Below are 26,719 nucleotides of genomic sequence, written 5' to 3' on the forward strand. Positions count from 1 at the left end.
TGGATCAAGAGAAGGAAGAAAAACCAGAAGGGAACATAATGCTATTAGTGGGGCAACAGCTTCCCCAAATGAAGTGCTTTTGAGATTGGCACATTAGGGCCTGTTCTATGCAACCTGCCCATAGGGCATGCAGAAACAGCCTGGGAAATACCATCCCCCATGGAGCACCACAGGATAGGGGATCTAATCCTTCAGTGCTATGACAATTTCTATGGGAAAGGCTGAGGCTGTATCTTGAGGAAAGTGGTAGGCAATTTGTGAGGTACTTAGTGCCAAGTGAAATCAACCAATCAGCAGGCTGGCAAAATCAATTCTTAGACCAGGAGCCAATTGTCCAGATGAGCCTTTGTTTACTGTTCCATAGTGCTGGATTGGCAGAGGTTAGTGAAGAGTATGGCAGGCTGCCATGTTCAACTACTACAGACCAGAGCCCACGTTTCCCTGGGGCTCATGTGTGTTTATGAGCATTCAGGTGGAAGGGAGGGGTTAGTGTCTTGGTAGGGTTGGCTGCCCCAACTTCAGAGCTCACCGATATAACAGAAGGCATCTGTACCGGAGGCCCTGGCAGCACAGGCATGGTCTGTCCATTAGCAAGATGCATGACGAGAGGGAGGGAGCCAGTGGGAGACCTAGAGGAAATATGAAGTGAAATGCTCATAATACAGACCCTTTTGCCAATGATCCTCATCCTATAATTACAGCAGATTTCCCAGTCTTTTCTAGTAGCGTTGTAAAATCTTGGCACCCTCATGAAGGTGGATAAAGCAGGGAATGCTACTTACCTTACCTTATAGATGGAGAGAAATCTCAAGATCTTTACACCTTGCAAATTAAATGCACCACTGAATTCAAGTGGGTGGGAAGCTAATCCTATTAAGAGTTTAGAACAATTAAATAAGCATCCCTACTACTGGCATGTATAAATTCTGTCTTGCCTTAGGCAAGGAATACTTCGACCAAAGCTGCCATGTTGCAAAGCTGAATTATGTCATATGATAGCCAAATCTGAGTAAGTTCCTCCTGTTCCTTTCCACGTTTTGCTCTACTCTGTCTAAGAGAGAAGCCATCCCTTTGTATTTTTCTTAGTGGGTCTAGAGAACAATAAACTTTTAGAGGCTGAAGCCTGACAACAACCTCTTAACCCATGGGTACCTGGGGACAGGATCTTAAGTCATCCCAATAGGAAATCTGTATGGGCCATACTGGGAGTGAAGACAAAAGTAGGAATAGCAAAGACCAAGAACCCTAACTGGGACTGAGGGGAACAACCAGACTTAAAAAAGATGACTTAATGGGTTTCAGCGCCTCATTCAGTAGTGCCTCCACAAACATCCATATGATTGAGGCCAAGAACTAAATATATACTTCCCTGTGTGACCTCCACCACTATAATGAACTTCCTAAAGTTCTAAGGATTCTTCTTTTAGATCGAAGAAGTATTAAACCTCCAAATTAAGGCAGTACACCCCCAAATAAATTCTTGCTTGTCTACTAAAAAGGTAAAGAAGATTCTGTTTATGGGGTGAAAAATTTATGTTGAGAGACAATCTCAGTGACTTGTTTTCCTTGAGTATTCAGAAACAGTCTCTATTTAATCAAATAATTTCACACAGAGGAATGACATTCAGGCTTCACTGTTTCTCCCTGCTCTCTTTACTCACCCCAGTTGCCTGTTGGATGGTGGAGCCTGTGTGATGACGGAGGTTGGGGAAGGAAGGGTTGGGTGAAGTGGATCATAGCCCAGGTGGAGAGGCAGGGAGCCAGGGCGTACAATGGTAGGTGTGGGCGTAGAGATCACAACAGGCTTTGGGGCAACATCCTGGGGAGAAGACACCAACAGATTACAAAATGCTTTAAGGGACTGCTTATATGAAAATACATAGCTGGTAAAATCTAGTATAAATTTATTGGAAAGAGCACTTGGACTACTCATGTAAATCATGACCTGATTCCATCGTGATCATGGACCCATACCTCACTCACTCATTCAGTAGGAATGCTGAGTTAAGACCTTTTGGCTATCTCCCTTTCAGGGATGATGGCTATATGAGTGAGATGACAGTTGGCAGATCACTTGAAATTTCTGTAGAAGCACTAGAGTACCATATAAATTCTAAGGAGTGTTATAATTTTTTTGGCAGGGGACCATGCCGTGCAGCATGTGGGATCTTAGTTCCCCTACCAGGGATCTGCAGTGGAAGCGTGGAGTCTTAAACACTGGACTGCCCAGTAAGTCCCAGGAGTGTTATAATTTTTCATGATCTAGATACTCTCATTCTAAACTTGATGCTCAAGTGTCCACTGATCTCTAATGGGAAAAGACAGGCATAAGACTGGTGATAAGGCAACCCAATTGGTCTTAACCCAACGTCTCCTATAGACCTCTTAAAAAAAGGGCTACGGAAGTTTGAATAATGATCATATTGTGATAAAACAAACTGCTTCCCACTGTTAAGTTGTAAGGACCTCACATTGCCAGTGGCTGGAGTGGCCCTGAAAACATCTCTAAACAGCCTCTAGGACCTGGCTGCTGATGAAAAGAGGAGGGAGGGTACAGTTGTAATGTTTATGGAGAGGGTAGTTTTGAGATGTTAGCAAACCAATTCTGGAGGGAAGTAAGATGAGGTACAGATGCTCTATCCACAGTGGATATTAAAGTTAATAACCACTGGTAGCACAGTAGAGACTGGAAGGAGGTATGATGGGGCTTCTGAGGTTATGATGAAATTATCAAGGTGTTGGTTACATAAGCTGTAAACTTTGTGAAAATTCAGTAAGCTGTATACTTACAATTTATGTGCTTTTCTGTATGTGTGTCATATTTCAATAAATTCATAAAAAATAATACTTCACAAAAAGTTTCCTTTAAAAAAAATAATAATCAGAATCCTGATAGATACTCCCTTTGAATCACTAGAAAACTCCCCTCTGGGAAGACTTTCTTTCTAAATTGTTTAATGTTCAATTTATGAATTATGTGATTTTTCTTTTCCACTTATCAATTGAAGTAGTACAACATACATAAAGTACGTTAATCTAAAGGATAAAATAAAACTAAATGACTTTTTATATATGTAACAAGTCTTGTTGATGGACATTTGGACTGCTTCCAGTTTTTTGACTATTACGAATACAACTGCTGTGGACTTTCTTATACACTTCTTTTGGTGGACATATGCACTAATTTCTCTTCCATACAGACTTAGAAGTGGAGTTGCTAGGTCAGAGAATAGGTGTAATTATATAAATCTTCTAAACAATTAACATTTATTTATATATAATCAATCCTCCTGTATCACACAATATTTATACAACTAACGCATCAAAACTTCATCTATCAATTAACGTTTGAGATGACTCTTGGTAGTTTTACCTTCTCCTTGAGTGGTGGGGAGCAGGGGCTGGAGGCAGGACTGTCAGGTGGGGATGAGTCTACCTCCACTGGCTCTTCTTCTTTGATTTTGATGTCTGGTGTAGAAGGCAGAGACATGTCAAGGGGCCCAGAAGCAGCCTGCTAAAAGAGAGAAATGAGCATAGTTCAACCCCATGATTCCCTTCAAGTTAAAGCTATATCTTCCCAGTTAAAAGATGAGGGAATATACTTCTAAGAAGTTCAGTCCTTGGTCAAAGCACCAAACTGAAAGTCAAGGAAATGTGGAGCCCAGGTTTTATGTACAACTCTGGCCAAATCCTTTAACTTCTCAGGGCTTCTGTTTCCCTCCGATAAAATGAAGTTATATCTGCTTCACCACGGGTAAACGCTTATAAAGATTCCGAAAGGGAAAAAAAAAAAATTTAAATGCTTATAAAGGCCCTGAAAGTAGAAAATTAAAAAAGATGTCATTTATCCATGCAAATACTATGACTATATTATTTTTCAGGAAAGTACGATTCCTGAATCCAGTGCCTTCCTATTCCCAACCAGCTCCATTGGCTACTAGAGAGCTGTGAACAATTTTTCTGCCGATCAGAATGACTAGGTTACCCAATTACCAAAAGCAAAACAAATCAAATTGGCTATTAAAGTACTGTCAACAAGACAGGAAATATCTTTTCTGGGGAACTCTCCATGCTTGATGGTGTTCTCACCCCAAAATCTGGTGCTAGAGGCTAGAAGTTAGGAAGATGGGGGTTTGGGGCAACAAAGAAAGGAAAGGCTGATCATGTGATCAGTGAAAGAAATTAGAACTTGGTCCCAGGAGCAGGACTGGAGAAAACCAGAAGGGAAAGAGTACTTTTCTGGCCGTGGTGCAATCAACTCACAGAACTGTGGAGCCATAAATGGCTTTGAAGAGAACAATAAACCATCTGAGATGACCCTGATACTGTGCCACAATAGGAGAGCTGGCACTGCAGTTCAGTTTCATGACAAAGTGGGTCCTTTGTTCTATTCTTCCCATATCCTAGGCTTCTTGGTGAAAGAGGAGCTTTAATTTATCCCTTGCTATCTTAATCACTAGAAATCTTGGTATTTGAGCAAACTGAAGATAATCTAGTGTCTACTACATGGTAATGTAGTGGTAACGGTTCTTTCTCTCCAATCTGACAAGGATGAGCAACAGCAAAGATGGTTGCATTTCTGCCCTCATTTTTTCTACATACATGTCAGGTCCAGTTGGGCTAATTCTCAGATCCCTGAAGTCAGAGGGTGGTAGGAAGGAGAGGCCTCTAAGTAAATACAATCACAAGTTTAAAATCTCCTAGAGGAATCTCCTAGAAAAGCTGTGGTTCATAAAAGTTTGGGGCTCATTAAACACTCCTGGAGACAATTTTCCACTGAGCCTGTGCTTCTCATCAAGTAGACGTGAAGACCACCCCTGACCCAGCAGGGAGAAACACTGAGAGATGCCCAATGAGTAGAGGCCTAACTATGAATGGCTTCCTGTGTCAAGTGAGCTAAAATGGAAGTGGAAAAGACTTGGAGCCTTAAAAGGAGGTTAATTTTCTTGAATTTGCCTATAATGAGTTTGGTTTAAAATCCTTCACACCCTGGTGGAAACAATTTGACTGATTTCTTTGTTTGGGGGGAGGGAGAAATGACAGGGGGGATGAGGTAAGGAAACTGTAAAATAAAATTATACCACATAGGTTGAAGCAACTGATTGATGAGGGACCTGGGTCTCTGAAGAAAAAGAAGGACAAGCAGACTGTGGCTAGTTCTGCTGTTTGAAAGGAGAACTACAAATATATGCCACTGTGTTTCCCCACTTTCTTTTAGTTTGCAGGAGACAGCACGAAATGAAGATCACAGAAAAGCTATGGAACTTGGAAAGACCCCCAGTGATAAGAAAACTTCATTCTTATAATTCAAGATGGATGAAAAAATCATGCACAAACTCTCTTGATTTACCTGCTATCTCCCTCTTAAGAGGGAAAGAGCTCCTCCTGGAAATTTTTTCTTATGTCTTGGCTTTCCTATATTCTGATGGGATTCCATGCCTCACTGTACCATGCAATTATGGGAGGTACATGTGTTAATGTATATATGTTTTGAGACAGAGATACTGGATTTTTTTCTGAATTATTATGGAACACAGACATGATTTTACGTAGTGACTAATAACCCAGAATTCTAATTCTAAAGTAAACTCTGACCTTCTCAATTTCCTTTTTTTCCAAAACCCCTTATTCCATGGGAATTATTTTTCTTTGACTCTGCTTCTTGAACTATTTCCTCTCTTCCACACTAAAGGATTCTCTAGGGGTCTTGAATATAAAGGTTAAAATCAGAATCACAGCACCTCAGAATCTGAAGTGATTCCAATATTTTAATCCTCTCTACAATATCTATACTAAGTGGCCCACATATAATTGAACACACTTTGTGATAGCTTCCTATCCTGGTCCTATTTCTACCCCTGGGGCACAGAGAATATTAAGTTTAACCCCTCTTTTACATGAAAGCTCTTCAACTAGCAATGTCTGAAGACTGCAATTTTGTTCCAATAAAATTTCTTTTCCAAGCAAAATGTCCTCAGTTTCTTTAAATGTTCCCAAAGTGACCTAATTTCTAGTTCTTTCATCATCCTGGTTGATATCCTTTGAAAGGCTTTAAGAACATCCTTCCTTAAGCTTAATGTCTTGAATATTACTAGAGAGCTACTTGAAGGTAAGAGCGATATACACTGAAACAAAGAAGAGTCGAAATTCAATAAATGTTTATTGATTGGCTGATTGAGTAAAACAGTCCAGGTGAGAAGTCTGATTAGCTCAGAAAAGAGTGGGATTTAGCAAAAAAGATGTTATCTAACAAAATCTGAGTAATTTATAATCTTTTTTAACATCTTCAACATATTCAGAACAAAAATAATTAAAAAATAGATTACTGAACAATGCTCCACTGGAAGGGCAAGAAGACTGATTTTTGATGAAGATCCAACACTTGTGCTGGTCCATCATCTGGACCACCTAAAGACCTGAATGGCTGACGAGGATCTGTGAGTACTGTCTGGTTCTACAGAACCAAGCCCATAATCTTGTGCTTTAACCAATTAAGCAAATTAATTAATTATTAACTTGCTTAATTATTAATTATCCCAGGGCACAATGAAAGTTGCCTAGATCTGAACACTACCAGTTTTTCAGCAAAAGTCCCGTCTCTTGCCTTTTTTTCATCCTCATCTGCAGCTTTCTTGAATTCATGTTCAAAGGAGCTAGCTAGTTCATTGAAGAGCCCCACCTCTTCACAGTTCTTCAGGAATCTAGTCGGAGTAGGAGTCTGATCTGTAGACATGAAAAGAAAAGGAACCTCTATTTTAGTTTTGACCTGAAATTAAAACTTGAGAGCACATACAGAACACATTTTTATTCTTCTATTTGGAGAGAATCTCTGTGTTCAGGTAAATTTGCTTTAATGGAGCTCTAGTAAGTAAAGACTGGTGTTAGACCACCAGAGGGTGTCTGTGCTGTGTTGCCTCAAGGCCAGCAGAGGGAAGTCAGAACAATGTTTTTGTGTGACTATCTATGTACCACCTTTCTCCCAGAGGCTGGTTTCAGCTCCCTCACCCCCAAACAAAACAAAACCACCCACCCAGGTGGAGTCTGTGAAACCTCCAGATAGGAAAATCAAGTACAGTTAAGTGACATTTTCTCTTTACACTTACTCCCTGCTAGGTCTGAAGTGAGTAGGTATACGCAGATGGACGTTAAAATCTGACGAGGAGAAGAAACTGAGGATCAGATGGTTGAGTCTACTTGCTAAAGCTACCAAGTAAGAAATGGTGCCTTGTCTTTCAGTTGTCACTGAGGTAAGGGTCTATTACTTTCTGAAGGCATTCCAGGCAAATCTAGGGTCTGGGGAACAAGACAGCAAGATCATGAGCTAGAAAAGGAAACTGCAAACAATAGAGCTCATTTCATAGAGACCTGGGCCTGAGAGCAAATTCGAGAAACCAGGATATTTGGATTTAGATTTGCCAGCCAAAATATCCTCTCAGAGGCTGCACAAATCTTTCCTCAGCACAGTGCCTCTGCCCTTGGGAAGAGGAAGTCTCTTGGTAAGCCATGGGAACTTTTTAAGCGACCTGAATTTTAGATTTGAGCTTCTCTCTCCCCACCCAGTTTTTCTAGTTTTTCTCTCTTAGGTCAGTTCAATCTTGTTCCCTGGTCCTAACTCTATTATGACAGTTTTCCTTGACATACTAATCACCTCAGGGATTCATCTCATACTCTAAACCACTAAACTGAATGATAGGGATAGAACAATGTTGAAATGATATTTTAAGGAGTGAGACCTGGGGCTAAAATCGTTCCTTCTAGCATGATCAACTGGGAATAGTCCAGTGGGATTTTCCATGGAAACAACATAATTTATTTTTTATTTAAACAAAACCTCTTCTGAATCAGAGTGTTTGGAAAAATTACCACTACCTCCCAAAATAGTTTTAAAAGGTTCTCTGGCAGCTTTGGTTGGCCAACGATAAAGCCACTTTCCCTCCATCTCTGGGTGAGTGGAGGTAATATTCCCTTATGCTTAGAGAGTACTTCAGTAAGGGCACATAAAAAAGTCATGACTCAAGTGGAAGAGGACAGGGCAGCTAAGGGCATGGCTATGGCAGAAGAGGGTCTTTTGGATCTCTGGTCTGAGGCTCATATAAACTTTTCCCATTCATGAACAAACAGCCAAACAGCCAGAACATGTATAAGAAAACCCTTAGCCTGCTCTGATGATTCCAAAGAAATCAACAGGTATTTACTGAATACATTCTGTGTTTTGGTGCTATATGCATACACTTGTGTGTATATTTGGGGGAGGGGGAGAGATAGGAGTATAGGAGCCTGGGCCAAATATAAGACATGGTTCTTGCCATAGAGAACTAGGAGTATGTTTTTTAGTTGAGGAAATCAATTTATATATATAGTATCATAGTATACAAAAAATAGGTGCCATGTACAGTAGAGAATAAAATTGTTATAGAAACTAAATAAAGACAAATTAATGACAGCAGTTAGGAAAGGTTTCAAGAAGCGGGACTTGAGCTGGGCCTTTAAAGAATGGCTTCAGATGGTAGAGAAGAGAGGAGATTAGGAAGATAAGAGGAGTAAGTCAGGTGAAGGCACAGAGAGAGGCAGGGTATGGGCACCAATATATAGATGAGGAGAAAAAGGTATGTCTAGGTCAACTTACATCCCATGTTAGGGATGTAAGTTGCATCTAAAGTTGGGTGGGGCGCATAGTGGAGGGGGTGCAGGCGGTGCTGAGCGCAGGCTCCGAGCAGAGGGGCTGGCAGAGTGCCTTGGGGTGCAGTGTGGGGCACCCACGAGCCCAGGGCGAGGTGTCCAATGAACAGACGGCGCCCCCGGGAGCCTTGCCCACCGGCAGGACTACAGAATGGTACCCCTAAATGGAGAGAGATTACAGGGCTGATCAGAGAGGACGAGAAACAAGGAAGGCTTCTGAAGGAGAGCATCCTCCGATTCTTCCCCCACCTGAATCCCTGTTGCTATGAAGACCACCAATGGGACTGAGACCTGGTATGAGAGCCTGCACACTGTGTTGAAGGCTCTAAATGCCACTCTCCACAGCAACTGGCTCTGCCGGCCAGGGTCAGACAACCTGACTGAGGAGAGGCAGGCCAGCTTACCTGGCCGCGATGACAACTCCTACATGTACATTCTCTTCATCACGTTCCTATTTGCTGCCACTGTGGGCAGCCTCATCCTGGGATACACCCGCTCCTGCAAAGTGGATAAGCGCAGTGACCCCTATCATGTATACATCAAGAACCAGGTGTCTATGCTCTGATGCTAAGAGCCCGGGGATGGCAGAAGATAAAGATTCCTGAGGATTATCTTGTGGGGCCCCCAGAACTCAGCTATGTGTTACATCAGGCTTCAGAATCCTAGTCTTGTAAGATCAACAAGAAACAGTGCTAAGGGAGATCATTATTGGGGTAGGAGTAGAGGATCTGGCAGACCTAGGCCTTGTGGATAAGGACTTTTTCCAGCAAAGATAGACTACAGACAGTGGGAGCCCTCTGAACAAATATATAAAAGTGGCAGGAACTCCCTGGCGGTCCAGTGGTTAGGACTCTGCGCTCTCACTGCCAAGGGCCTGGGTTCAATCCCTGGTTGGGGAACTGAAATCCCACAAGCCGTGCAGTGTGGCCAGAAAAAAAAAAAAAAAAAAAAAAAAATATATATATATATATATATATATATATATAAAAGTGGCAACAGATGATGACAAATGAGTGTTCTAGTGGCCGGAGTGTTGGGGGCTAGGGGTTAGAGGAAGTTGTAGCAGAGGGAAATGAGACAGGAAAATGCCCTGAGGACACATTTTTTGATGTGTTACCTTCAATGACCTGAGAAGCAGCAATGATTATCCCATAACACAGACAGGAAATCTAAGTTATGTTACTTATTTATATTTTTTCACATTTTATGTTTTTCAGCCCATTTAACATTTGTGATTTTATCCCCTGTGAGGGAAGCAGAGCAAGTGCCATTCTGCCCATTTGGGCCAAAGCAGTGCCATGACTGGAACCCAGGTTCTCTGGTCTCCTTGCCTAGTGCTTTGCAAAACTCTGTGCTACCTAGGAGTGGATCTAGGCCTGAAACTTATATAATTCTGGGGGGCCCTCCTTAAAAAAAAGAATTTTAAAATATCTTGTTTTTGCAAGTATTACAAAAACATTTCACCATGTTAATACATTGTTAGGGCCCCTCCTAAGATCTTAAGAAGGAACCATTTGAGTACAGGGCCCTGACTGTTAAGCCTCATTAGCTCCATGGTCCCCTGTGCCCCTCCAGCTATGTCCCAGTGCCCTCCCCAGCCCCATCTCCAGTCCTGGGGACTTCACTACCTCTAAGGCAGCCTCTAACATTTTGAATGAATTCTGTGAGAAATTTTCTGATATCAAGTTGAAATCTACTTCTAGAAGATTATTATCACACCTAGAAGATTATCATATTAAAAGAGGCAGGTATCTGATTCAGTGGAAAGAGAACCAGCCCTGATTCTACTACCAGTGTGGTGTATAAACTGGCTAGACACTTAAAAATAAATAAATAAAATAAAATAAAATAAAGTTGGGTGGACACCATGGGGCTAGGTTATAGAAAGCCTGAAAACCCAAATGTAAATAGCCTTAAAGTAAGAGAAAACAGGAAGATAATGACAGATTTTGAGCAGAGAAGAATTTCAGGAAGTCTGGCTTTTCGATAGAATGAAAGGTGGATTAGAATGAGAGACGAGTCAAGGAGGCCAGCTAGGAGACCATGGAGGAGTTCAAACACAGTGACAGTGGATGGCAGGAAGAACAGAAAAGAACAGAACAGTCAGAATTTGAAGAAAGAATAAAACAATTCAAGATTTTGATAATACTGATTTCAGTGAATAACAAAGGAGAGGAACTGGTTTAGGGCAGGGGTCCCCAACCTGTGGGCCGTTACCGGTTCGCAGCCTGTTAGGAGCTGGGCCGCAGCAGGAGGTGAGCGGCAGGTGAGCGAACAAAGCATCATCTGCTGCTCACCATCGCTCCCATTACCACCTGAACCCTCCCCCTACCGCCCCACTCCCACCCTGCCCGCGGTCCGAGGAAAAATTGTCTTCTATGAAACCGGTTCCTGGTGCCAAAAAGGTTGGGGACCGCTGGTTTAGGGGACAAGGAGTTCCCTAATTGACAGTCATTGACATGAAGATTTGAATGACAGAAAGACAGCCAAGCAAGTGTTCAGTAAGGCATTGAAATACATGTGAGATAACCAGGTCTTAATTTAGAGATATGAGAATCACCAGACTAGATAGGATAGCTGAAGTGTGCAATGGGGCGAACACTCCAAAACAGAACGTGAAGAGTAACAGGAAAACATTTTATCTCCTTGGGATTGTCCTGTATCAATTTCTCTCCCCACTGCTGGAGGGCGGCATAGGCCTTTCCATGCATTTGGAATAACCTCTCCAACTTGATAACCTTGACCCAAATTTAACTCTTTCATAAACTTCTCCAATCAATTTCACTTAATAATAATTCTCTTAGTATCGATATTGTTTGTATTATTCACTTATACTTGACTGCAAATACTAAAAATTTTTTTCATATATACATGCCCTGACAATAAACTTAAGTATATGTTGCCTACATATATGTTTACGCCCTCTCCACTCTTTCCGAGGACCTCCCCCAGGCTTTCTTAAGGATCATCAATGACAATGTCCCCAACTCGAGTCTTTTTCCAGGAATTACAATCCACAAGCTCCAGCAAAGTGCCTGGTGCAAACAGTAGATACCCAAAAAATACTTGCTGAATTAATAAGGAACAGGAGATCTGTAGTGCAAGCCCCTTTCTTCATGTACAGAAGTATGGTAGGAGGTTCTCTCTTTCCTTCTCTGTGTCTCAGGCAGCATTTTGGCTAGTAGTACTTAGAGAAATTGTGCCTTACCTGACTTATTAACTGATATAATACAATAATCACCAACTAAATCCCCCACTGGTTAAACATTGGGGTAAACTTGCTTTAACTCAGGCTAAATCAGAACCCCTCATGGTATCAAAAGAAAAAGCCCATTTTGGTTTGTCTGTTTGTCTAGGTGAAAATGGCACAACAGAACTGCTGCACAGTTTGAGAGGAGTTGCTGAGAATGCTCCCTTGAGAATGGCATAGGTAAGCAAAACAATATCCAAAAAAACCAGTGAGAGGTTCCAGGTCACCCAAATTGGCCTAGAAAAGTCCCACTGACTAAGTGTCTTGTTTGTCCTCAATGGTGTCTGGGTTCATAAAGGGAAGCTGAATTTACAAACTGACAATCTGCCTACTGGGGGTGGGGGGAAGACGACACTGACACCCAGTGGAAGAGAAGTAGCCAGGCTAGGTCGGCTCTCTTGCTTTCTTTTGTTCACCCCTTCACTGTGGGTAGGGAGAAATGTCAAAGGCGTCTTTTGTCTGTAAATCTTCCAAAGTCCTAATAAAAAGAAGGCAAGGAGGGAATAGACTGAAAGAAAGCTAAGACAAAACCTCAACACACCCACCTCAAAAACCACAGAACCCAATCGTATTAAAAACTGAGAGTGGAGGACACAATAGAAACTTGGGAGCTTTTAGTGTTCCTTTTTCCTGATTAAATGCAGATCACATAAGGGCTCTTAATGGGAGAAGGGGAGTACAGCTCCCAGTACATCTGGTCCCTGGTATTAATCTTAACTGTCTGGTGATATCAAGGCACATGGCTTCTGGGGCAGCAAATACCTGCAATGATGACTGAGTCAGTTCGGGCTGGGCCAAATTTCAATGTCATCTCATGCTTGTGTTTATGAACTGCCAGGTGGTCCTCGTTTGTAAATCTCTGAAACGAAACAGAAACAGAGATGTGAAAAAAAAATAAGCCATTCAGTGCCTTTTTAAAGTGTCCTACCAAACATCCTGCAACAAGGTTGGTCCCTGGAAAGAGGGACTGGAGAAGGAATAGAAAAGGAGGAAAAAATGGAAATGATGGAAAAGGAGGAGATGGATTAAAAAAGAGAAAATAGGGAAGGAGAAAACGAAGCACTAGAAATCTTGGAGGAGAGGGTAAGGGGAACCGTAGCACCAACTGCTCTGTAATATCAGGTCCAAACTAGAGAAATGGACAGATTGTTGGTGAAGTGGGATCCAGGAAGGAGGTTCCAAATGAAAAAAACATTAAGGCAAACTCGTAGCAAACAAGGGGAAAATAATTTTTAATAAAAATAATAAAGAAAGGAGAAGGGAAAGGCTGGGTACTAGTTGGTCATCACAAAAATAGGAAATTCAGAATGAAGCTCTCCACAGTGGGGCTGAATTGGACTGTTTATGAGGGGGCTAACAGGGAGATAAATTATGCAGGATTAGGAGAACCATTTAACTTCCTGGCCCCCACAGTGCTGCAGCAGGCGTCTGCCCAGATCTTTGGCTCAGGGTTTTAATGAGCCAGGATGGAGCTGTAGAGGACAGAGGCCCAACGGCCAGCAGTCATGGCACACACCAGCCCCATTGGCCAAATGCTGTCTCCCTTCATCGGGCAGCCCGCCTGGGCTCCATTAGCCATAAAGGGGCCAGTGCAATGTTGTTGGCTATATAATGGTAGAATAAAAATGCAAGCAAAAAATTTTTGTTAGGGTGAGGGAAGGGAAAAAGGAGATGGTATAGAGACTTTATTTATTTAGGGGTTTGGGTGAAAGGACAATGAAAATGTGAGGCTAGGTCGGCCTCAGTTTATGACTAAGTAAGACAGGGTTACTGGACAATAATTTATGCTCCCACCCCTTCTTCAGAAGGGGGAGGTGAAGGGAACAGATGAACGGCAGTAATTCAGAAGAATGATACACTCAAAATTCCCTTTGAGGCTGGCTGGCTAGTTCCTTCATTAAAACATGCCTGCAACACAGTAACAGCTTGGATGCTGCAGTTTTCCACAGCTCTTTCACCAGCCAGGCTCCGAAACATGGTGCTATTTGTCTTTTTGTTTCTAAAAATAATGATTGGTTAGTCCTCTTTTTACACTTTCCTCATTAGATAGATACAAACTTCCCACCAAAACTATACCTTTAGCCCTCTATCCACAGCTCTTCCTGACTGCAAACCAGACAGGAGTTGGCCCCATCCTAGCACCTATCCAGTCAAGAAAGCAACACTGAACTGTTTAAATTCCTTTATTTTATCTAAAAGTAGCTTTTCCCAAATTTGCTCTGAGTCCTATCATAACTAAAGCCAGCTTAAGACTTAAAATCCTTCCAGGCTAGGCCTATAGGCCTGAAGGGTGAAGGAAAATTTCAATTAAAATATGAAGAATCAAGAAGTAAAACAGTCAAAAGAACACTGCCTTAGTGGTTTCCAATGGATCTAGGACAAAACCGGATAAAGTGTGGGGATATTTAGCCAAGAACTTTAGTTTTCTCTATCGTTGGTGAACCGTAGATATCAACTTTTTCAGTCACAGATTTTTCCTAAGGAAAGAAGGGTGGGGGTGGGAAAGGGGGGGAACAGTCTGTTAACCATGGGTATATTTCTAGGTTAAACAAGTCACCGTGGAGGGTCTGGGATTGCTGGGTAGTCGGTAAAAGGAAATGAGCAGAACTAGTCTAAAAAGGAGGAAAAACCATCATTTTACAAGGATAGGAAGAGTAGTGGATTAGACGGGTATACGTTTTCCAAATGTAATGGTAATAACAACCCTTTTTCAAAAATACGTTTATAGGTACTTCAAGGAAACTTCCTGTAGGTAGCTTTAAAAAATTGGCACAATGTTCCAGAATACAGAAGAATGACTTTCAAGCAAAAAAGCCCTTTTCTACTATTGGAAATATAGCTTACCCAAAACTGCTTGGAGGAAGATTTTATTTTATTTTAGAATTTATTTTATTTATTTATTCATGTTTGTTGGCTGCGTTGGGTCTTTGTTGCTGCACGTGGGCCTTCTCTCTAGTTGTGCGAGTGGGGGCTACTCTGTTGCGGTGCACGGGCTTCTCATTGCAGTGGCTTCTCTTGTTGTGGAGCATGGGCTCTAGGCGCATGGGCTTCAGTAGTTGTGGCATGCCGGCTCAGTAGTTATGGCGCACGGGCTTAGTTGCTCCGTGGGCATGTGGGATCTTCCCTGACCAGGGCTCGAACCCGTGTCCCCTGCATTGGCAGGTGGATACTTAACCACTGCGCCACCAAGGAAGTCCCTTGGAGAAAGATTTTAAACCTCCAGGTTTTGCTCTGGTTAGGATTGTTTAATATTTTAAAAGGCAACTCTGCTTCTTGTTACAACTTCTCTGCACAGTCGTTTATCCTCTAGTTCTTGTTCCTCTCTGCTGCACACCCTCCCACTCCCTTCCACACCACCCTATTCCCCTTTGAGCTCTTTATTTTTTCCAAATCAAAAGCTGGGATGTGAAGAGGACTGAAGGTGGCTGAAGGGATCTCCCACCCATCAGCATCTCAGAGGGTTTTGATAACTGTGAACGTGGGTAGAAAAAAAAATCACGTCTTTATTTTCACTAAACTCTAACTGAAATTTAGCATTCCTAATTCATAATAGAAATTGCACATATTTTCATATCACATTACAGTTATTACAGATATCTCAAAATAGCCTTTATACTCATCACTACTTCAAAATTATGATAGTCACTAGACCTACCACTAGAACTTATAGACAGCATTATGCTTAAAAAAGCACATGTTACATTATCAAATATTTTAAAAACATTTTAAATAACTATATATCAAAATAATTGCTTCCTTTGTAATCCTGTGTCTTTTTTTTTTTTTTTTAGATGAACCAACTTTGCCTTTTATAAATTTATTTATTTATTTTTGGCTGTGTTGGGTCTTCGTTTCTGTGCGAGGGCTTTCTCTAGTTGCGGCGAGCGGGGGCCACTCTTCTACGCGGCGTGCGGGCCTCTCACTGTCGCGGCCTCTCTTGTTGCGGAGCACAGGCTCCACACGCGCAGGCTCAGTAGTCGTGGCGCACGGGTTTAGTTGCTCCGCGGCATGTGGGATCTTCCTAGATCAGGGCTCGAACCCGTGTCCCCTGCATTGGCAGGCAGATTCTCAACCACTGCGCCACCAGGGAAGCCCCCTATGTCTTTTATTTTACTGATTTAAAAATATTATTCTGGGAAGGGGTTCATAGGCTTCACCAAACTGCCATTGGGGGTTATGACACCACAAAAGTTAAGAATCCCTCCTGACTAAATCAGGTAGTATGCTTCAGAGGATGAGCCAAAAGGGCAGAATTTTAAGAAGCAGGGCACTGGCCTGGTCTCGGCTCCGGTCACCTCTCCCTGCTATTTCTAACACAATTCTTGTATGGCCAGAGTAGGAGGGAGAGAATAAAAGTTTACTTAAGTTTTTTTTTTTTTTTTAAATCAAAGTGAACGTCACTCTGGCTATGATTTTCATTGTTCCTTATGTTCTCTCTCGTTTATTAAGAGTTAACTCAAGAATTCTCTAGATCAGTCTTGAACCACATGCTTAGGAAACCATCCCTCTAAAAGCAATTTCTCAATTAAAACATCTAAAATTATTAAGTGATAAAAATTTGACCTTATTAAAAAAATAGATTAGGGGCTCCCAAAAGGATTTCCTTTTTGAATTATTGCCCATTTAAAAATCTAGCTCTCCCATTTGTTAATACCCTTAGTGGGTCTTCCTTTGTTTTTTGCTCTTACCTATGACTAAGGTTTCGGCAAACAGCCACTCAATTTAGGGAACATTTCCTCAATTTAGGGAACATTGTAGGGTAAATAATGATAATTATCAATAAATGTGTAGATATTCACCATCTCCAAGAAAACTGAGGGCTGATATTATTCAAAATGGGGGCTAAAGAATTTGAGTTACGGTGGATCAGGAAGGCATTTTATATGCCTTGGGAGAAGATTTGAATAGCAACACAATAAAGTTTAGAGTCTTATTTGCTCAAGTAAGTGAATCAGGACAGCTTCTTGGCATAAATGGGAGAGGGAAAGTATTATGTGCTAATTTGCACCCTATCTATAGACCAAGATGATTTAGATTTGCCCTATCCAATACGGTAGCCACTAGCCGCATGTGGCTACTGAGCACTTGAAATGTGGCTAGTCTAAATTGAGATGTACTGTACTAAGTCAAGGACTTAGTACAAAAAAAGAAAAAGAGAATGTAAAATATCTCATTAATTTTATTTTGATTATATGTTGAAATGATAATATTTTGAATACACTGGGTTAAATAAAATATATTATTAAAATTAATGTCACTTGTTTATTTTTAATTTTTAATATTGCTACTAGAAAATTTAAAATTAGATATGTAGCTTGCATTTTGTGATTTGCAATATATTTCTTTTGGACAGTTCCGACCTAGATAACATGCTCGAAGATCTAATGGGAATTTTAATCATGTGCCAAACTTGATTCTTTTTTTTTTTTTTTTTTAATTTATTTTTTTGGCCGTGCCACATGGCTTGTGGGATCTTAGTTCCCCGACCAGGGATTGATCCCAGGCCCTCAGCCGTGAAAGTGTGGAGTCCTAACCACTGGACCGACAGGGAATTGCCCAAACTTGATTTTTCCTCCACAAACACATTTTTCCTAAATACAGTTTATACTATATGGCAGTGGTTCTCAACAAGGGGCAACTCTTTCCCCGACATTTGGCAATGTTTGGAGAAATATTTGCTTGTCACAACCTGGGGGATGTTACTGAACTCTAGAGGGTTGGGGCCTGGGATGCTGATATATATCCTATAATGCACTGGCCAGCTCCCCAAAACAAAAAATTATCTGACCCAAAATGTCATTTGTGTCTCTGCTGAGAAACCCTGCTACAAGATAACAGGGAAAGAAAGAAACAAACAAACCAAAAAAAGGGCTGTTTTTTAGTTTCCCTTGCCAAACTGCCAACACATGTTTTTGGATCTGAAACTTGGAAGGAAAAAAACACAGGCAGAAAACTCCCAACCTCATTTCATAAAATGGCTGATGTACTACTGATCTGCAAATACTTAAGATAGGGAAATTAGGAAGATGGAGACAGAAGGTACTGTAATTAGGAGAAAAGACTAAATGGAATTCTCATGCACTGCCTTGTTAGCAGCAAGGAGATAACACAGAAAAAGCAAATCAAAACAATTTTGGCTACTTCTGATTTTTACTCCCCAATGGAGGAAAAAAAAATCAAGAAAGAAAATTTTCTTAGTTTAAGAAATGTTAAGAAGCATAAAATGGAATATCAGGACTATGAGGAAGTCAATCTGAAAAGTGGTATTAGTATTAGAATGGGCAGTGAAAGTACAGTTTTGATAAAAAGTTTCCATTTCTAGGAAGTTTCATTCTCACCCATCCTTTTGTGAGGAGCAACTGGAACCCTGGGAATTCCCTGGTGGTGCAGTGGTTAAGAGTCCGCCTGCCAATGCAGGGGACACATGTTCGATCCTTGGTCCGGGAAGATCCCACATGCCGCGGAGCAACTAAGCCTATGTGCCACAACTACTGAGCCTGTGCTCTAGAGCCTGCAAGCCGCAACTACTGAGCCGGTGCACCACAACTACTGAAGTCCACGTGCCTAGAGCCCGTGCTCCACAACAAGAGAAGCCACCGCAATGAGAAGCACACATACCGCAATGAAGAGTAGCCCCCGCTCGCCACAACCAGAGAGAAAAGCCCGCACGCAGCAATGAAGACCCAACGCAGCCAAAAAATAATAATAATAGGGACTTCCCTGGTGGCGCAGTGGTTAAGAATCTGCTTGCCAATGAAGGGGACGTGGGTTCGAGCCCTGGTCTGGGAAGATCCCACATGCCGCTGAGCAACTAAGCCCATGCGCCACAACTGTTGAGCCCACGTGCCACAACTACTGAAGCCCGTGCACCTAGAGCCCATGCTCCGCAACGAGAAGCCACCGCAATGAAAAGCCCGTGCACCACAACAAAGAGTAGCCCCCGCTCGCCGCAACTAGAGAAAGCCCACGTGCAGCAACGAAGACCCAATGCAGCCATAAATAAATAAATAAATAATTAAAAAAAAAATAATAATAATAAATTAATTTAAAAAAAAAAAGAAAAGAAACTGGAATCCTACCTACTAGCAAACTGACAAAATAAGCAGAGCTAAGTAAAAAGTTAGGAATGGCCTGAAGAACAAGCATGGTGTGAACTGGAAGTCAGGAATACATGTCAATGAATGAAGCCTTAAATTTTTTTTTAAATTTATTTATTTATTTTTGGCTGCATTGGGTCTTCGTTGCTGTGCACGGGCTTTCTCTAGTTGTGGCGAGCGGGGGCTACTCTTCGTGCGGTGCACGGGCTTCTCACTGCGGTGGCTTCTCTTGTTGCGGAGCACGGGCTCTAGGCATGTGGGCTTCAGTAGTTGTGGCACGAGGGCTCAGTAGTTGTGGCTCATGGGCTCTAGAGTGCAGGCTCAGTAGCTGTGGTGCACAGGCTTAGTTGCTTTGCGGCATGTGGGATCTTCCCGGACCAGGGCTCGAACCTGTGTCCCTTGCACTGGCAGGTGGATTCTTAACCACTGCACCACCAGGGAAGTCCCTGAAGCCTTAAATATTTTAATTTTTTAAAAGTTGATGTATAATGTATACAAACTGTAAAAAATCTCAAGTGTACAGCTCAATGAATTTTTATATAAGTATATGCTGGTGTAATTACAACCCAGATCGAGAGATGAAACATTTCGGGCACCCCAGAAGGCCCCCTCATACCCCACTTTTCTTAAGCTTTTAAATGAAATAATTATATAAAACACTTAGTACCTGGCATACAGCATGTATTCAGCTAGTTCTCTCCTCTTTCCCTTTTTAAATCTCAAGGCAGACAGGTATTGTAGTAAAAATTAGTTTTTCTTTGTAGAATAATTCTAAATAAGTCAGTGCTTAGAGTTCTTTTCCTAATCCCGTTAAGACTAGTCTCCCAGAAGCTTTTTGAAACAGCAACACTAAACAGAACTGAAGAGAAGGCTCAGGGCAAATGAGAGCTCAGGCCAAACTAAAGCTAAATGTTTGTCTATTGACTCTGAGCCAAGCACAAGCATATGGGCATCAGAAATGTAGTAGTTTCAAGTAAATCCTTGGTAAAGTTTTGTGACTAATGAAATTTCTGTGCAGTATGCACTCAACCCCTAGTCAAATTCATTCCTGAAATGTTGTTTTTGGCCACCACACCTCCAGTTTCCATGTGGGTTTGTCTCACATTTAAAAATGCTCTTATATCCTGACCTATGATTAACTCACGTCCCTTTCCTTGTTTTAGAAGAGTAGGCTGGGGGAAGGAGACAAATCAGAACTCTTTAGTTATTAGGAAATGAGCCCTGAATGCCTAAACTATCAGGGAATTCAGTTTATACTTATGATAGTCTGAAAGTCACTTACACTGAAACCTAACTACTCTCTTCTCCAAAGTTTGTGGGTTTGGCAGCACTTCATGGACAGAATAACTTTCTTTTATTACAGTATCTACACTTGGGCATATTCTGATCAAAGAAAATAGTTTGAAAAAGCAGGAGAAAACTGAGAACTATAGGTAGAAAGCTATAGAATATAGTGATATTGGTGCTGAGTAGGGTGGCAAGAATAGCTGACCTTTTTTTGAACACTATTTAATCACTTCAACTGATCACATATCCTGAAAGAAGAAACTGGGAGATCGGCAACAGTCTTAATAAGGCTTCTCACCCTCACTGCAGAGCTTCTATTCCCAATGCATCATTTATATTTGGGAAAGTGGGGAAAGGGAGAAGGGAAGGGACTAAATACACACACCTCAATCCAACATAACTTTTGTTTGTACCTTAGTCAATCTTAGGCTCCTGCTTTCTACTTCAAGATGCTGCTGTTTACGAAATGAGTCACACATCCTGCTTTGAATGCTTCATGGCTCTTGAATGAATCATTTCAAAGTACAGGATTGTTCAACAAATAAATACAACCACAGCAGCAGCAGCTCATAGGCTGCATGTGTGAGCAAGGTAATTTATAGAGGGAAAATAAGAACAGGAAACTTCTTCTCAAAATATTCTAAGATAAAATGTTGTCAGGGGAATGAAGGAGTATAAACTAAAGGGAGAGGGAAAAACCCACCAAATTGTACCTAAGGTAAATTTCTTTGTCTGTGGATTGAGGAATTTTCTGCTTGGGGAAGGCTGTTTGAGTGTCTTAAAGAGAAGATTCTGGCAGCTGACTAAATTAGTCCATTGTAAAAAAAGGAATTTTGAGAGGAGAGACATTATTTGATAGTTGGTCTAGCAGAGAAGCCATCTGATAGAATATATGCCCCTCAAGGGGAAGAATCCTCGTTTGTTTGCTCGTGGAAGTATTCCAAGCACTTAGAACAGTACCTGCACATAGTGGATGCTTAATAAATATTTGTTGAATAAATGCCAACTAGCATATCTCATTAAAGGGCTACAAAGCATCCCCAACTTATAAAACTCTTATCCATGTGTACAATGGTAGGAGTATTTTCATCATCAATATTCAAAAGGAGAGCTGATATTGTAAACACCAGCTCTTTCCTATGGAACTAAAGGCTGGGCCCAGTGAGGACCAAGAATACCCTAATGGGAGGAGCTTAGAATAAGAAACAAATAGAATTTCAAAAATTAAGGCAACAGGAAAAGGTCAAAATGGCAGCAAAGGGGATTTAAATCATCGGGAAGAATTTCTTGACTTGGAGGGTGAGGGGGCTGAAATCATTTTGAAAGGAGATTTTAAAGGGATGTAAAATCTACTAGTTTTCTGGTCCTCTTGTATTTTTTGTAAATGATTTTTTTAAAGTAATTTAATACTTTATTTATTTATTTTTGCCTGCGTTGGGTCTTTGTTGCTGCGTGCGGGCTTCCTCTAGTTGTGGCGAGCGGGGGCTACTCTTCATGAGGTGCGCGGGCTTCTCATTGCAGTGGCTTCTCCTGTTACCGAGCACAGGCTCTAGGCATGTGGGCTTCAGTAGTTGCAGCACACAGGCTCAGTAGTTGTGGCTCGCGGGCTCTAGAGCACAGGCTCAGTAGTTGTGGTCCACAGGCTTAGTTGCTCCACGGCATGTTGGATCTTCCCAGGCCAGGGCTTGAACCCGTGTCCCCTGCACTGGCAGGCGGATTCTTAGCCACTGCGCCACCAGGGAAGTCCCTGGTCCTCTTGTATTTTTATAACTTTATTTTCTCCTATTCTTCCACTAACACTTTCTATCCAGGTCAGTCTCTACTGATCTGCAAAATCCACCTATTTTCAATTTTGTGCCTCCACACAATCGCCCTATTCTCAGACATGCCTTCCTCTCTCCCCTCAGTTTGTCCAAATACTACAACTTTCCAAGGCCCAGCTGAAATCCAATTGCTTTTTGAAAGCTTCTCTAATCTTCAGTAGTCTATCTTTCCTGAACTTTTATGGTACTCTGAACAAACTGCACCATATAATTTAGAATTCTGGTCTACATGGTCTCACAGTTTTATCCTTTAAAGTAGACTATAAACTACCAGAGGGTTAAAAATGTATCCTACACTTACTCCTTTTTTTTTTGGCCATGATACGTGGCTTTTGGAATCTCAGTTCCCCAACCAGGGATTGAATCTGGCCCCGGCAGTAATATCGCCAAGTCCTAACCACTGGACCGCCATGGAGTTCCCCTACACATATTCCTTACCTTCCCCACCAACCCCATGTTGGGGCTTAACCCCGTGGAGAGCACACAATAGGCACTCAATAAATTCCTTTTTCAGTGATTAGGTCAAGTTTTATATAGTGGTATGAGAAAAACTGTTGAAAAGCTTTATCACCTTTAGATTCTAAGACCTTTAACAGAGCACGCTTTCAGAATGATCTGATCCCTTTCCATCTCCATTTCCAAAGTATATTTCATCATGCAAATAAGTGAGAATCAGTGTATCCTTCCCACTGTGTTGTTAGACACCAGATTCCCTTTATTACAGAAAGGCACCTAGGACACTTTCAGTACACTGGAGTTATATTGCTGTTGTATGAAAGGACACTGTGCCATGTCTTGTGGGTCAATTTACTTTCTTTGGGTATCTGAGTCCATTGCTGAACTTTATTACCAACTAAAATGCTCTGTGCAAAAAATGTCAATTCATCAACAGCAACCTTTTCCTTCTTCACTCCCCAAACCACTAGTGGTAATTTTAACCACATCCTTTTAAGCATTTTCTTTTAGGATCTCAATTACTTGAATTTCATTGGGCAGAATATCAGCATCCCACAGGAGTCAAGCCATGTCAAGAACTGGATTCCTCTTTTTACAAAGTTTACCCTGGAGTATCTGACAAGAGGGAAAGGTATATTACAATCAAATCAACAAACCAGTTGGGGGTTGGGGAGTGGAAAAATGATATTCAAACCCACAGTCAACACTGAATTGCTGGATCTTCACTGTTAGGATCTGGGATTAACATTAATGCATTATTCCATAACAGACAGACCAATGATGCAACTATTCCTCTAAGTAGCAGAAGTTTTAAACACTCAGCCACACCCGATCACTCATTTTATTTTCGTTCCTGTTCCCTCCTCCTGTTTATGACAAATGTGAAAAATCATGAGCCCCATGGGTGGTATCTTTTGCCTAATAAATCACAGCAGAAAGGAAACAAGCTCCAAAGGTCATACAGGCCAACTCCAACCAGGGATTGGGCAGTGTAGAAAAGAGGGTGGCAAATATAATTTTTTGTCAGTTTAACTGAGGAAAATTAGGTATTTTAGTTTTATTTTATTTATGAAGCTTGTTTATTATGGGATTGAGAAATATAATTTTACTTCAGGTTTCAATGTACTTAGAAAGTCCTGGTCATCTCAGCTTCCATGGGATTCCCTAGTATCATAGGAAAGCAGTTAGTGTAAATCTTTTCTCCTCCTCCTCTTGCTCTCTTTTATTTTTTTATTGTGGTAAAATACATATAACATAAAATTTACCATGTAAACCATTTTAAGTGTACAGTTCAGTGGTATTAAATACATTCATATTGCTGGCAACCATCACCACCATCCATCCCGCATAACTCTTTTTCTTTTTTTAATTTATTTTTGGCTGTGTTGGGTCTTCATTGCTGCGTGCGGGCTTTCTCTAGTTGCGGCAAGCGGGGGCTACTCTTCATTGCGGTGTGTGGGCTTCTCACTGCGGTGGCTTCTCTTGTTGCGGAGCATGGGCTCTAGGTGCGTGGGCTTCAGTAGTTGTGGCACGTGGGCTCAGTAGTTGTGGCCTGTGGGCTCTAAAGCACAGGCTCAGTAGTTGTCGCGCATGGGCTTAGCTGCTCTGCGACATATGGAATCTTGCCAGACCAGAGCTCGAACCCATGTCCCCTGCATTGGCAGGCAGATTCTCAACCACTGCACCACCAGGCAAGTCTCCAACACTATTTTGTAGAACTGAAACTCTATACCCATTAAACAATAACTCCCCATTCTCCCCTCCCCCCATTCCCTGGCAACCACCATTATACTTTCTGTCCTTATGATTCTGACTACTCTAAGCACCTCGTATGAGTGAAATCATACAGTATTTGTCTTTTTGTGACTTATTTCACTCAGCACATCTTCAAGGTTCCTCCATGTTGTAGCATATTGCAGAATTTCCTTCCTTTTTAAGGCTGCATGATAGCCCACTGTATGTATATTCCACATTTTGTTTGTCCATTTATCAGTAGATGGACACTTGGGCTGCTTTTGCATTTTAGATACTGCGAATAATGCTATGAATACAGTTGTACAAATATCTCTGCTTTCAGTTCTTTTGGGTATATACCCAAAAGTGGAATTGCTGGATCATATAGTAATCCTATTTTTAATTTTTTGAGGAACATCATACTGTTTTCCTCATTGGCTGTACCATCTTACATTCCCACCGACAGGGCAGAAGAGTTCCAATTTCTCCATATTCTTGCCAACACTAGTTATTACCTGTTTTTTTTTTTTTTTAAGTAACCATTCTAATGGGTGTGAAGTAGTATATCACTGTAGTTTTGATTTGCATTTCCCTAATGATGAGTGATATTGAGCATTTTTTCATGTGCTGGTTGGCTACTTGTATATCTTCTTTGGAGAAACGTCTATTCAAATTTTTCGCCTATTTTTTTTAAATTAATTAATTAATTATTTATTTTTGGCTGTGTTGGGTCTTTGTTGCTGCGTATGAGCTTTCTCTAGTTGCGTTGAGCGGGGGCTACTCTTCATTGCGGTGTGCAGGCTTCTCATTGCAGTGGCTTCTCTTGTTGTAGAGCATGGGCTCTAGGTGCGTGGGCTTCAGTAGTTGTGGGATGCGAGCTCAGCAGTTGTGGCTCGTGGGCTCTAGAATGCAGGCTCAGTTGTTGTGGCGCACGGACTTAGCTGCTCCATGGCATGTGGGATCTTGCTGGACCAGGGCTCGAACCCAGGTCCACTGCACTGGCAGGCGGATTCTTAACCACTGCGCCACCAGGGAAGTCCCTCGCCTATTTTTTTATCAGGTTGTTTTTTTGTTGTTGCTGAGTTTTAGAAATTCTCTATACATTCTGGGTATTAATCCCTTATCCAGTATATGACTTGCAAACATTTTCTCCCATTCCGTAGGTTGCCTTTTTACTCTGTGGACATTGTCTTTAAATGTACAAAAATGTTTTGATTTTAATAAAATCCAACCTGTCTTTTTTTTTTCTCTTACTTGCTCCTCTGGTGTCATATCCAAGAAATCACTGTCAAATCCAATATCATGAAGCTTTTGTCCTATTTTTCTTCTGAGTCTTATTTTTCTTCTAAGAGTCTTCTACGAGCCTTATACATAGTTGTTACATCTTCTTACTGCATTGAAACTTTCATTAATAGCTAATGTCCTTCTTTGTCTCTTGTAACCCATTTTGATCTAAAATCTATTTATTCTGATATTAGTAGAGCCACCACTGTGCTCTTTTGGATACTATTTGCATGGAGCATCTTTTTTTATCCATTCACTTTTTTAAAAAATACATTTATTTATTTATTTATTTATTTTTATTTTGGCTACACTGGGTCTTAGTTGCAGCACGTGGGATCTTTGTCACGGCACGTCGACTTCTTAGCTGCGGCATGTGAACTCTTGGCTGTGGACTTCTTAGTTGTGAAATGAGAACTCAGTTGTGGCATGCATGCAGCATCTACTTCCCTGACCAGGGATTGAACCTGGGCCCCCTGCATTGGGAGCACACAGTCTTACCCACTGGACCACCAGGGAAGTTCCCATCCATTCACTTTCAACCTGTTTGTGTCTTTGGGTCTCAAGTGAGTCTCTTGTAGACAACATACAGTTGGATCATATAAGGTTTTTTGTTTTGTTTTGTTTTTATTAAAGTATAGTTGATTTACAATATTGTATTAGTTTCTGGTGTACAGCAAAGTGATTCAGTTATACGTATATATTTTTTCACATTATTTTCAATGATAGGTTATTACAAGATACTGAATATTGTTTCCTGTGTTATACAGTAAATCTTTATTGCTTATCTACTTTATATATAGTAGTAGTGTGTATCTGTTAATCCCATACTCCTAATTTATCCCCCCATTTCCTTTGGTAACCATAAGTTTTCTAGGTCTGTGAGTCTGTTTCTGTTTTATAAAGATTCATTTGCATTATTTTTTAGATTCCACATATAAATGATATCATGTAATATTTGTCTTTCTCTGTCTGGCTTATTTCACTTGGCATGATGTTCTCTAGGTCCATCCATGTTGCTGCAAATGGCAATACTGCATTCTTTTTTGGATCATGTGTTTTTATCCATTCTGTCAATCTCTGTCTTTTGAGTGGAGAGTTTAATCCATTTA

General features: G+C 41.2%; 2 protein-coding genes across 6 annotated transcripts in view; one reads left to right on the forward strand and one right to left on the reverse strand.

Moving 5' to 3' along the window:
- The window catches only part of LOC137775639 (cyclic AMP-dependent transcription factor ATF-7), an 89,780-nt gene that overhangs the window by 14,346 nt on the left and 48,715 nt on the right, over window positions 1–26,719 (reverse strand). For 4 of the 5 annotated variants that reach the window (XM_068561679.1, XM_068561674.1, XM_068561675.1 and 1 more), the window contains exons 3-7: window positions 12,692–12,788; window positions 6,605–6,723; window positions 3,374–3,514; window positions 1,662–1,819; window positions 530–629 (exon numbers count right to left, since the gene is read on the reverse strand). In XM_068561679.1, coding sequence (XP_068417780.1) covers window positions 530–629; window positions 1,662–1,819; window positions 3,374–3,514; window positions 6,605–6,723; window positions 12,692–12,788 — 615 coding nt within the window. The remainder of the gene's footprint in view (window positions 1–529; window positions 630–1,661; window positions 1,820–3,373; window positions 3,515–6,604; window positions 6,724–12,691; window positions 12,789–26,719) is intronic. The other variant, XM_068561677.1, reaches the window with a different exon arrangement.
- LOC137775643 (potassium voltage-gated channel subfamily E member 3-like) lies at window positions 8,945–9,244 on the forward strand. Its single transcript, XM_068561707.1, has one exon. It carries the CDS (start codon window positions 8,945–8,947, stop codon window positions 9,242–9,244), a length of 300 nt encoding a protein of 99 aa, XP_068417808.1.

Source organism: Eschrichtius robustus, chromosome 13 (assembly GCF_028021215.1).
Source record: "Eschrichtius robustus isolate mEscRob2 chromosome 13, mEscRob2.pri, whole genome shotgun sequence".
NCBI classification, from domain to species: domain Eukaryota; kingdom Metazoa; phylum Chordata; class Mammalia; order Artiodactyla; family Eschrichtiidae; genus Eschrichtius; species Eschrichtius robustus.

Coding starts and splice junctions, on each gene's coding strand:
- LOC137775643 (XM_068561707.1), top strand. CDS start 8,945: ATGAAGACCACCAATGGGACTGAGACCTGGTATGAGAGCCTGCACACT.